At 40.0% G+C, this 13,309-nt stretch overlaps 1 protein-coding gene across 1 annotated transcript in view; it reads left to right on the plus strand.

Annotated features, from left to right (window-relative positions):
- Positions 1 to 13,309, plus strand: part of DNAH11 (dynein axonemal heavy chain 11) — a 417,881-nt gene that overhangs the window by 59,001 nt on the left and 345,571 nt on the right. Inside the window, exons 16-20 of the mRNA XM_030932862.1 lie at positions 327 to 581; positions 661 to 830; positions 1,044 to 1,266; positions 6,069 to 6,185; positions 6,289 to 6,375. Of these exons, the coding sequence (XP_030788722.1) occupies positions 327 to 581; positions 661 to 830; positions 1,044 to 1,266; positions 6,069 to 6,185; positions 6,289 to 6,375 (852 nt within the window). The remainder of the gene's footprint in view (positions 1 to 326; positions 582 to 660; positions 831 to 1,043; positions 1,267 to 6,068; positions 6,186 to 6,288; positions 6,376 to 13,309) is intronic.

Below are 13,309 nucleotides of genomic sequence, written 5' to 3' on the forward strand. Positions count from 1 at the left end.
AGTTACTCAGGAAGCTCAGGCAGGAGGATTTCTTGAGCCCAGGAGTTAGAGGCTGCAGTGAGCTGTGATAAAGCCAGTGCACTGTAGCTTGAGCGACAAGGCAAAACCCTGTCTGAAAAAAAAAACCCAAAAATCACCAGAAAACAAAACCCAGAACAAATTGGAATAATGGTAAGCACAGGGAAAAAAGAAGTTGGAAAAAGCAACATGATTTTTAATTTTTCTAACTACTTTCCCTTTGAAGAATTACCTTGGTAATGTTATGTTGCGGATAATTGATAAAGCAAGGTTGGTTTGAATAAGTGCTGTGTTTTCCTCTCATTTAGAATGATATGGATAACATGTTAGGCCTGGCAGAGGTCAGGCAGGAGATCATGAACAGAGTGTCGAATGTCATCAACAAAGTCTTAGATTTCAGAAACACCCTGGAGACCCATGCTTACCTCTGGGTGGATGATCGAGCTGAGTTTATGAAGCATTTTCTCTTGTATGGCCACGCTGTATCTTCTGATGAAATGGATGCTCGTGCAAATGAAGACATTCCCAAACAACCACCAACTCTCGAGCAATTCAAAGAACAGGCAAGGAAAACCCTTAGCATTTAATGCAGTGAACTGGCTTTTCATTGAGTTGTTCTAGTTAATTTTTTTCTAACTACAGATCGACATTTATGAAGCTTTGTACGTTCAGATGAGCAAATTTGATGACTTCAGAGTGTTTGATAGTTGGTTCAAGGTGGACATGAAGCCTTTCAAAGTGAGCTTGTTAACCATAATTAAGAAATGGAGCTGGATGTTTCAGGAGCATCTTTTGAGATTTGTCATTGACAGGTAGCCTTTGTACTTTGGTATTTGGAATTATAACTTTCTAAACTGCTTTCTAAAACTGAGATGTTACTTTTAAGAGTATTAATGTTGCCAATTTCATGATAGAGATAAATAACATTTAATCAGGTACATAATGAAAATGCGATTCACTCAGAAGTCTTATACTAAATGTTTTAATAAACTTATTTTTTGTGTATGTACATATATATTTAATAGTCTGAATGAGCTACAAGAATTTATAAAGGAGACAGATGCAGGACTTCAAAGAGAATTAAATGAAGGTGATCATGATGGTTTAGTTGACATCATGGGGAATATTCTGGCCGTAAGAAGCCGACAGAGAGCTACTGATGAACTCTTTGAACCTCTAAAAGAAACCATCACCCTCTTGGAAAGCTATGGCCAGAAGATGCCTGAGCAAGTCTATATTCAGCTAGAGGTAAGTGCAGAGGTGAAATAATCGTAATTACCATAAACTGAGCATCTCTTTTATTAAAGTACTTTACATGTACTCCCTTATGATGTCCTTACAACAATCTATACTGTACACATTGGATGTTTTCAGTGTACAAATTAAGAATCTGATACTTAAGGAGATTTAATAACTTTCTCAAGGTCACACAAATAGTAAAGCCAGCCAACACTCTAAGTGTGTTTTATGACAAAATACTCTTAACCACTGTGCTCCACTGCTTCTTATTAGAAAGAATGTAGATTGTAAAGAACCTATGAGTTGCTTTTTTGAGTTCAGTTTTACCATCATTTTCGCATATGAAATATATCCATACTTTTTTTTTCGTTGAAAAAAACTACCTGTCAGTCAAGAAGCGTCCTAGTCTTGCAAACATATCATGGACACGTTAATAAAGAATAAATAGGCGAGCCATGGTGGCTCACACCTGTAATCCCAGCACTGTGAGAGGCTGAGGCAGGCAGATCACCTGAGGTCCAGAGTTCAAGACCAGCCTCGCCAACATAGTGAAACCCCATCTCTACTAAAAATACAAAAATTAGCTGGGCGTGGTGACACGCACCTATAGTCCAGCTACTCAGGAGGCTGAGGCAGGAGAATCATTTGAACTTGGGAGGGTGAAGGCTGCAGTGAGCTAAGATCACACCACTGCACTCTAGCATGGGGACAGAGTGAGACTGTGTCTCACAATAATAGTAATAAGTAAATGAAACTCAATTTGGATGGGGAAATCACTGTGTTTTCTAAACAGATTTCTATGCCATCCACCTGTTTCCATGCTGTGGAAAGATTTGGGGGCTTTTTAACAACAAAGTTTCTTTAATTATAACTGAAACCATGAACCACAGTCTCACAATTGAGGTTCTTTTCGTATGCCAATGTTGATATTTTATAGATTGTGTGTGTGTGTGTGTGTGTGTGTGTACACATATGTGCTTGAATTTTGCAAGTGTGATCAGTGGACGCATTAACCAGAAAGCTTTCACTGGATTCTAGTTGATCTAGTTTAGTAGTCAGAGCACAGAACTCAAATTTAGATTTGTTTTGAAGTACTGTATGAGTTCATCTTTTCTGCTTGCCTTGACAAGTTTGTTAATGTCTGAGACCACACTTCCTTTTGGTAAAATATGCCTCGATCCCTCATTTAAACAATTTCTCTATACTCGCTCCCATCAATTTCTGTTTTCTTCTTTTTTTATTGAGGTGAAATTTACTATTCAGATAACATATAAAAGTAACCATTATAAAATGTACAATTTAGTACAATATTGTGTAACTACCACCTCTATCTAGTTCCAGAAATTTTCATCACTCCCAGAAAGAAATCCCATACCACTTCTCTGTCTCTCCCCATTATCCTCCCCCATGCCCTGCCAAGCCCTGCCAAGCCCTACCCACCAACCCTTGGCAATTGCCAATCTATTTCTGCCTTTATAGGTTCACTTACTCTAGATATTTCCTATAGATGGAATCATACAATATGTGACCTATTTTGTTAGGCTTCTTTCACTTGGTATAACGTTTTCCAGGTTCATTCACACTGTAGCATGTATTGGTACTTCATTTCTTTTTATGGCTGAATAACATTCCATTGTATGTCCATACCACCATTGGCTTATCCACTCATCTGTCAATGGACATTTGGGTTGTTTCCATCTTTGGGCTATTGTCAATAGTGCTGCTGTGAATATTCGTGTGTATTTATTTGAGTATCTGTTTTCAATTCTTTTCAGTACACTTAGGAGTGGAACTGCTGGGTAATCTGGTAATTCTATATTTAACTTTTTGAGCCATTGCCAAGCTATTTTTCACAGTGGCTGTTTTGTTTTATATTCTGTCATTTTGCTTTGTGAGGATTAAATGCAGCAGGGTATTTACAAGTGCTCTCTTGACTATAGAGACTATGAGAATTACTGTATGTGAATTGTTAAATTCTATTTAAGTATAAAACTGCCCTTATAGCTTGCAAGCCAGTTAGACATAGAGCAAGATGACAAATTCTAGACAGATAGATACATAACAAGACCAAGAGATAAAACAGTTCCAGTAGAAGCAACTATAAATATTTCTTGTTTCTAGGAAGATTTATATATTCCTTGAATCAGATGTTGAACCTTAAACTATATATCATAGAGAAAGTAGTCATAACATAAGTAATTGATGAGGGAAGTTTAGATATGGCCTCCAGAATTTGTATTATAAAAGTTTGGTTCACTCCTTCAGGTGATGGTAGTATTTGAAAGTATTAGGCTTTTCAACATTTCAGAAGCAGGATACAATTTTAGCTGTGTGTCAGTAATTTAGACTTGTCAGGAGGAAAAATAAGATTCATAGGTGGTATGTGGTGTATTTGGAGGGTAAGGGGCCCAATTTTATTTTAATTTAAGCAACTGCAAGTGATAGTTACTTTCAGTTTCTCCTTTATTATTATGAGAAGTCGTAACATTTTCCAAATACTTGTCTATGCTTAGTTCTGTGTGAAAACACCCTAAAGTCTGGCTGTGCCTATTAAGAATTAAAGTATTACTTCCTTAAAGTCATGGGGACTCACCACCAGCAAGATGATCTTTCTCTTCGTGGAGCATCTCTTCAGTTTTTTGCCTCTTTTCATTGCTGTTACACCCACTTTAATTCAGCTCTTGTTACTTCTCACCTCACAGCAATAGCTCTTTAATGCATCCCATTCCTCCTCACACCCACCCACAATATACTCTGAAACAAGATGAATATTCTAATCTGCAGGACTTATCCAGTCCCTTTTCTGTTCAGAAACGTTCACTAACTGCCCCTAACTTCCCGAATGCTGTCCAGCTTCCATAAGAGCTCACACACTCACACTATCCTGTATTGGTTGTCATACCTCAAGGGATCTCACCCTAATCTCTGCCTGTTGAAACCTGGTCATTTTGTTGAGCCTCAGTTTCAATGTTACCTCCTCCTTGAGTGGATCATCTGACTTCAAGAGGCTTTGGAGATCATCTGATCTTTTGGTTTTCAAGAAAATTTATTTTTATCAAGTAAAACTTGTTTGGAATCCCCAAATATAAAGCAGATTTGCTGTGTTTGAAGAGGGATAAGGGGGCCTGAGCTCATGGATGTAACTACTTCCTGGCTTCCCAGCCACGGCCTCTGAGGGACTCCATGGAATAACTTAGGTTCCATGGAATGGAATTGGAAATGCAAAGTGAGACTCTGTACAGAGGGAAAATGCAGAGTTTTGATGAGAAGCCACAAGAGGGAAGGACAAGGGGGTTTAGAGCCCAGGTCCCTTGTTTCCTGAGCTAGTTTGGTATTCCTTTCATGTCACCATATTGTCTCCCAGCTGTTTTGATTCCATAACACATAGACATCCTGATAGTTAACACATTCTGTTGTGTAGAATAGTTACTGTGTGTGCCTCCTGCTCACTGTGACAGATTATAAAACAATTTAAGTCAGAGAATGTGTTTTGCCTTTTTAGCACCCTGCTCACCACACAAATAGTATTTAGACTTAGCACAGTGCGTTCTTCATAATTGGCAGTTACTGAATCATTCATCAAATATTTATTGAGGATTACAAAATAGTCTTTAGAACCTTTGAGTTTTGCACTTCAGCTACACAGGTAGAGTTCCATCACTCTGGGTGGTTTTGTATGACAAAACAATTTCAGTGTCCCAGGAGATGACCCACAGGAACAGTGCTTTGTTAGTTGGGACACAAGGAATGCTTTTCAACAGTAATTATGCCCCATGCATGGCTCCTCAAAGAAAATAACTTGATTTTGTCCATTGTAGGCAGGGAGAGCAGAGTTGAGTTGGTACCTGAACTATTTATTGTGTCTCTTGTCCTACATAGAGTAGGAATTCACCTTTCTTCCCTTTGCCTCTTCTCCCTTTAAAAACTCCTAGTCCCCTAAAATAAACCCAACCTCAATCCTCAAACTCTCCAACAAGAAGGAGAATGTACAGAGCTTTGGGAGCTAGAGAAAAGCTGAGGATGAGATTGATTCACATTTTCATCCTTGCCCCAGCATTTTCAAAGCATCTTTTTTTCACTTGCTAAATTACTAAATACGGCTGGCTTCCATTTCTAGTTGTTAGAGATCAACAAAGTCATTTGCAACAAAGTGCATTTCCAGAGCACTTTAATTTTATTCCCACAGCAGCAAAGCAATTGGGAGATTTGTGTTTATTTTAAAAAGATTTCCATGGATTCTGAGATGAAAACAGTTTTGGTACATGTTTTGGAGTTCTGAACCCAGCAGTGCCAGTGAATCAGCCTGTACTGCAGCCCTGGTTCTAAGCCTTTTCATCACTTTCATCCTTTTTTTTTCTTTTAATAAACTCATTATATAAGAATGAAGAGATGTCGTGGGTGTTAGTGTAAAGAAATTAGAATCATTTACCTGGGCGTGGTGGCTCATGCCTGTAATCCCAGCACTTTGGGAGCCAGAGGCAGGTGAATTGCTTGAATTCACTAGTTCAAGACCGGCCCGGACAACATGCTGAAACCCTGTCTCTACAAAAAATATGAAAATTATCCGGGCATGGTGGTACGTGCCTGTAGTTCCAGCTACTGGGGAGGCTGAGCTGGGAGGATTACTTGAGCCTGGGAGGCGAAGGTTTAAGTGAGCTGAGACCATGCCAGTGCACTCCAGCCTAGGGGATAGAGCCAGACCTCATCTCAAGGGGGGGAAAAAAAGAAAGAAATTAGAGTAATTTAATCCTATAAGGTTGATTTGTTTTAGGAATTGAAGTAATTTCTCATTTATACCTTTGCTTTTGCAGGAATTACCTGAAAGATGGGAAACTACCAAAAAGATCGCAGCAACTGTCAGACAGGAAGTCTCGCCTCTCCATAATGTGGAAGTCACTCTTATAAGGAAAAAATGTATTTTGTTTGACGTAAGCTAGTTACCAAGTTTTGCTTTAAGAAAGGTTTTACAAGGATAATTGAAGTATTTGTTTGAAATTCACTTTGTTTTTTTTTTTTTTTTTCACTGATCAGGGAAAGCAGGCCGAGTTCAGAGAGAGATTCAGACGCTATGCCCCTCTTGGATTTAATGCAGAAAATCCATACACAGCGCTTGATAAGGTAATACAGATCTCAAATATCCTGTGTGCCTTAAAATAGCTACTTTAAAAAATGGAAGTTTAGACACAAAATACTGCCACATTTTTCTTTATTTTGTTGTAATAGGAATTGATTTATTTAAAACCCAGTTATAAGCAATTTCCCCTTAAGTAAATTGTACTGTATTTCAAATCATGCCTCCCAAAACCATCATCATCATTGTATTAGGGTTCTCCAGAGGGACAGGACTAATAGGATAGATGTATATATGAAAGATGTATATATTACTGTATATATATAATGTATATATAGATGTATATATTACTCCTTAATAAACTGGTGTGATGACTCACACCATCACAAGGGGAAGTCCCACAGTAGGCTATCTGCAAGCTGAGGAACAGGGAAGCCGCTTTGAGTCCCAAAATCTCAAAAGTAGGGAAGCCAACATTGCAGCCTTCAGTCTGTGGCCAAAGGCCCCAGAGTCCCTAGCAAGCCCCTGGTGTAGGTCCAAGAGACCAAAAGCTGAAGAACTTGGAGTCAAATGTTCGAGGACAGGAAGCATCTAGCATGGGAGAAAGATGGAGGCCAGAAGACTCAGCCAGTCTAGGCCTTCCACGTTCCTCTGCCTGCTTTTATCCTAGCTGTGCTGGCAGCTGATTAGATGGTGCCTGCCCAGATTGAGGGTGAGTCTGCCTCTCCCAGTCTACTGACTCAGTTGTTAATCTCCTTTGGCAACACCCGGCACAGACACACCCAGGAACAATACTTTGTATCCTTCAATCCAATCAAGTTGACACTTGGTATTAACCATTACAATCATCATAGTAATCATACTAGAGAGAGTAACAACTACTACTATTTTTTGAGTCCTTAATATATGTCAAGAATTTTGTTAAGCATATCACTTACATTATTTCTTTTAAATTCTCACAGTCTCCTTATGATATGGCTTGTATTACTTTTCCTATTTCAAATAAAAAAACAAGCTTGTGGCCGGGTACATTGGCTCACACCTGTAACCCAGGCACTCTGGAACTCGAGGCAGGCATATCACAAGGTCAGGAGATCAAGACCATCCTGGCCAACATGGTGAAACCCTGTATCTACTAAAATACATATTAAAAAAAAAAAAATTAGCCGGGCGTGGTGGTGGGTTCCTGTAATTCCAACCACTCAGGAGACTGAGGCAGGAGAGTCGCTTGAACCTGGGAGGCGGAGGTTGCAGTGAGCCAAGATTACGCCACTGTACTCCAGCGTGGTGACAGAGCAAGACTTCATCTCAAAAAAAAAAAAAAAAAGGTTTGTATAATTAAGTAATTCCTTACAGATTTCTGTTAGTAAGTGACAGAAGTAGGATTAACATTCTGGCTAGCTAAACTTTTCTTTTTTTTTTATCAGAAATTTTAAACACTATACCCCTTCTCTTGTGATTCTTTTGCTTATAACTTTTAACCATAGTCAAGGAAGCCCATAACTTATACTTAACCCTGGACATGAAGATTGTTGAGTCATTCAATCCTACTTTATAATGAACAACTGTACTTTATTATAGTTGACTATAAGAATGAATATGGTGCGCAAAGAATCCAAATGGTAAGTAATTCACAGAACACTTGAAAAGATGTTTTAAAATTTTGTTAGAAAAATGGTGTCTTTGTTTCTCTAGGAACTTTACCTAGCAACCAAAATAAGAAAATAGTTGTGTGAAGTTTAGATTTAGGAGCTACGCACCTTTCTGCATCGCTCATCTAGCCTGTCACCCTGATTTCACTTCATGCTGGAGATAGTCTTAACTCCTTCGCCGGGTGCAGCTGACAGAGCCCTTACCTCTCTTTCGAAATTTTGGGTTGAATTTAGATTTAATTGCTTTAAACTTATTCAGAAAACACCATTCTATAGCATCATGTTGCCTCTTTCACTTGGCAGAAGAAAATTGGTTAACATATTCATTGAAAAGGGAGTAGGTTAGAGTATGCTAATATACTTGGTTTTATTTTTTATTTTTTAAAGATTATGTCTAAATTGCAGGTGGTCTGAACAGATTGTGGATGGGGAAACGTTTTTACTTGACTAACCAACATGCTGTATGTAAACATTTACTACAGTTATTTACTGAATTTTATCATGTTCCTGCTATACTATAACAGCATATAGTTACATATTTAAAAGTCAGAGATGCTTATGCTTGTAACTACAGGAATATTTTGAATGTAGTAGGGCTGGGTGAACTTTTTCTTAAAGTCATGTTGTTGGTGTGTTTGTTCAGCAGACATATCTAATGTTAATCTAGTTAGACTCAGCGAAAGGCATATGTACTCTTGCTCTGGGTTGGTATAGTGGACCCCGGTACTGAAGACATCTCAATCCACAAGACAGAAACCACTGACTTTCCACAAATAAGGGGAACAGTGCAGTGAATCCCTCCCTTTAAAATGAGGCTCCCTGGTAAAGTGCTACCATTTCTTCACAGCCAAAGATATAGTAACCGTATAATAACCAGCTGAATTAACATAACTGGATATTTCTTCCTTTCCTTTTCCTTTCCTTTTCTTTGTTTGACAGAGTCTTGCTGTGTTGCCCAGGCTGGAGTATGGTGGCATGATCTCAGCTCACTACAACCTTTGCCTCCCAGGTTCAAGTGATTCTCCTGCCTCAACGTCCCAAGTAGCTGGGACCACAGACAGGCACGCATCACCACACCTGGATAATTTTTGTATTTTTAGTAGAGATGGGGTTTCACCCTGTTGGCCAGACTGGTCTTGAACTCCTGACCTCCAGTGATCTGCCTGTCTCAGCCTCCCAACGTGCTGGGAATATAAGCGTGAGCCACTGTGCCCGGCCATAACTGGGTATATATTTCTAGGAATAATGGAATTAGTATACATAATAGGAAAAAAATGATTAAAGATAAATCAAAAGGATATTGACTTTGGAGATTATGGTAGACCAGACATTTTGAAAAGCCCTCTTTCACAAAACAGATGCTGAACACATATTCACAAATGTATGATTTTTAATCTATTGCTGAGCTCACAAGAACATAAGACAAATCTCTAAAGGACAAGAGAAAGTAGAGGCAAATGCAGAAGCCTGTGCTGCTGTAGTGAAAATGAAAATATCAGAAGTCTAGAACTATGAGATTAAGTTTCTCATGAAGAAATAGAAGATGTTCTTAAGGGTGATACCCTCATTGGCGAGTGAGCTAGGGAAGGTCTGCAGCCTGCAAAGGAAGCCTATGAGTCTCTATGGGTCTTCACTGATGCTCAGAGTAGGGTGAAAAAAACAGAAAACGATGCTCTGGGAGTTTGTTAACATATTCCTGTTCTCACAAGGGTCTATGGTCCAGTTTTATACTACCCCTATGATTAAGGAATTTCTAAGCCAGGAAATTGAAATGGTTACAAGTATCTTCCTAGCAACTAGTAGAAGCAAACCTAAATCATCTCTGGAAAAAAGCACTCTCATTCAGTCTCTTTAGGGAGTCCAACAGATTAAGTTCAGTCAAATATGAGTCCACGATAAAACAATAAACACACCATTATGCCTAAGAGTCAGTTGAAATAAACCACAGATATGGATCCATACAAAGCTTTAGATATTAGAAGGAAATAAAAGATAATATTGAAAAAAATGAGCAAGTTCTCAGTTTTGAGGCTATCAACAGTGATCACTTGAATTTGAAAAAGGGCCAGATACTTATGGAAATGAAAACTGCAAGTTGTGAGGGGCGGAGCAAGATGGCCAAATGGGAACAGCTCCAGTCTCCAACTCCCAGCGCGAGCGACACAGAAGACCGGTGATTTCTGTATTTTCAACTGAGGTACTGGGGTCATCTCACTAGGGAGTGCTGGACAATCGGTGCTAGTCAGCTGCTACAGCCTGACCAGCGAGAGCTGAAGCAGGGCAAGGCATCACCTCACCTGGGAAGCGCAAGGGGGAAGGGAGTCCCTTTTCCTAGCCAGGGGAACTGAGACACACAACACCTGGAGAATCGGGTGACTCCCACCCCAATACTGCGCTTTGAGCAAACGGGCACACCAGGAGATTGTATCCCACACCTGGCCAGGAGGGTGCCACGGCCACGGAGCCTCCCTCATTGCTAGCACAGCAGTCTGTGATCTAACCGCAAGGCAGCAGCGAGGCTGGGGGAGGGGCGCCCGCCATTGCTGAGGCTTAAGTAGGTAAACAAAGCTGCTGGGAAGCTCGAACTGGGTGGAGCTCACAGCAGCTCAAGGAAACCTGCCTGTCTCTGTAGACTCCACCTCTGGGGACAGGGCACAGCTAAACAACAACAATAAAAAAAGCAGGAACCTCTGCAGACGCAAACGACTCTGTCTGACAGCTTTGAAGAGAGCAGTGGATCTCCCAACATGGAGGTGGAGATCTGAGAAGGGACAGACTGCCCGCTCAAGTGGGTCCCTGAACCCTGAGTAGCCTAACTGGGAGACATCCCCCACTAGGGGCAGTCTGACACCCCACACCTCACAGGGTGGAGTACACCCCCGAGAGGAAGCTTCCAAAGTAAGGATCAGACAGGTATACTCGCTGTGCAGCAATATTCTATCTTCTGCAACCTCTGCTGCTGATACCCAGGCAAACAGGGTCTGGAGTGGACCTCAGGCAATCTCCAACAGACCTACAGCTAAGGGTCCTGACTGCTAGAAGGAAAACTATCAAACAGGAAGGACACCTATACCAAAACCCCATCAGTACGTCACCATCATCAAAGACCAGAGACAGATAAAACCACAAAGATGGGGAAAAATCAGGGCAGAAAAGCTGGAAATTCAAAAAATAAGAGCGCATCTCACCCTGCAAAGGAGCGCAGCTCATGGCCAGCAACGGATCAAAGCTGATCAGAGAATGACTTTGACGAGATGAGACAAGAAGGCTTCAGTCCATCAAACTACTCAGAGCTAAAGGAGGAATTATGTACCCAGTGCAAAGAAACTAAAAATCTTGAAAAAAGAGTGGAAGAATTGACAGCTAGAATAATTAATGCAGAGAAGGTCATAAACGAAATGACAGAGATGAAAACCATGACACGAGAAATATGTGACAAATCCACAAGCTTCAGTAATCGACTCGATCAACTGGAAGAAAGAGTATCAGCGATTGAGGATCAAATGAATGAAACGAAGCAAGAAGAGAAACCAAAAGAAAAAAGAAGAAAAAGAAATGAACAAAGCCTGCAAGAAGTATGGGATTATGTAAAAAGACCAAATCTACATCTGATTGGGGTGCCTGAAAGTGAGGGGGAAAATGGAACCAAGTTGGAAAACACTCTTCAGGATATCATCCAGGAGAACTTCCCCAACCTAGTAGGGCAGGCCAACATTCAAATTCAGGAAATACGGAGAACGCCACAAAGATACTCCTCGAGAAGAGCAACTCCAAGACACATCATTGCCAGATTCACCAAAGTTGAAATGAAGGAAAAAATCTTAAGGGCAGCCAGAGAGAAAGGTCGGGTTACCCACAAAGGGAAGCCCATCAGACTAACAGCAGATCTCTCGGCAGAAACTCTACAAGCCAGAAGAGAGTGGGGGACAATATTCAACATTCTTAAAGAAAAGAATTTTTAACCCAGAATTTCATATCCAGCCAAACTAAGTTTCATCAGTGAAGGAGAAATAAAATCCTTTACAGATAAGCAAATGCTTAGAGATTTTGTCACCACCAAGCCTGCCTTACAAGAGACCCTGAAGGAAGCCCTAAACATGGAAAGGAACAACCGGTACCAGCCATTGCGAAAACATGCCAAAATGTAAAGACCATCGAGGCTAGGAAGAAACTGCATCAACTAACGAGCAAAATAACTAGTTAATATCATAATGGCAGGATCAAGTTCACACATAACAATATTAACCTTAAATGTAAATGGATTAAATGCTCAATTAAAAGACACAGACTGGCAAACTGGATAAAGAGTCAAGACCCATCAGTCTGCTGTATTCAGGAGACCCATCTCACATGCAGAGACATACATAGGCTCAAAATAAAGGGATGGAGGAAGATCTACCAAGCAAATGGAGAACAAAAAAAAGCAGGGGTTGCAATCCTAGTCTCTGATAAAACAGACTTTAAACCATCAAAGATCAAAAGAGACAAAGAAGGCCATTACATAATGGTAAAGGGATCAATTCAACAGGAAGAGCTAACTATCCTAAATATATATGCACCCAATACAGGAGCACCCAGATTCATAAAGCAAGTCCTTAGAGACTTATAAAGAGACTTAGATTCCCATACAATAATAATGGGAGACTTCAACACTCCACTGTCAACATTAGACAGATCAACGAGAAAGAAAGTTAACAAGGATATCCAGGAATTGAACTCATCTCTGCACCAAGCAGAACTAATAGACATCTATAGAACTCTCCACCCCAAATCAACAGAATATACATTCTTCTCAGTGCCACATCGCACTTATTCCAAAATTGACCACATAATTGGAAGTAAAGCACTCCCTCAGCAAATGTACAAGAACAGAAATTATAACATACTGTCTCTCAGACCACAGTGCAATCAAACTAGAACTCAGGACTAAGAAACTCAATCAAAACCGCTCCACTACATGGAAACTGAACAACCTGCTCCTGAATGACTACTGGGTACATCATAAAATGAAGGCAGAAATAAAGATGTTCTTTGAAACCAGTGAGAACAAAGATACAACATACCAGAATCTCTGGGACACATTTAAAGCAGTGTGTAGAGGGAAATTTATAGCACTAAATGCCCACAAGAGAAAGCTGGAAAGATCTAAAATTGACACTCTAACATCACAATTAAAAGAACTAGAGAGGCAAGAGCAAACACATTCAAAAGCTAGCAGAAGGCAAGAAATAACTAAGATCAGAGCAGAACTGAAGGAGATAGAGACACAAAAAACCCTCCAAAAAATCAATGAATCCAGGAGTTGGTTTTTTGAAAAGATCAACAAAAT

This window comes from Rhinopithecus roxellana, chromosome 6, assembly GCF_007565055.1.
Source record: "Rhinopithecus roxellana isolate Shanxi Qingling chromosome 6, ASM756505v1, whole genome shotgun sequence".
NCBI lineage: Eukaryota > Metazoa > Chordata > Mammalia > Primates > Cercopithecidae > Rhinopithecus > Rhinopithecus roxellana.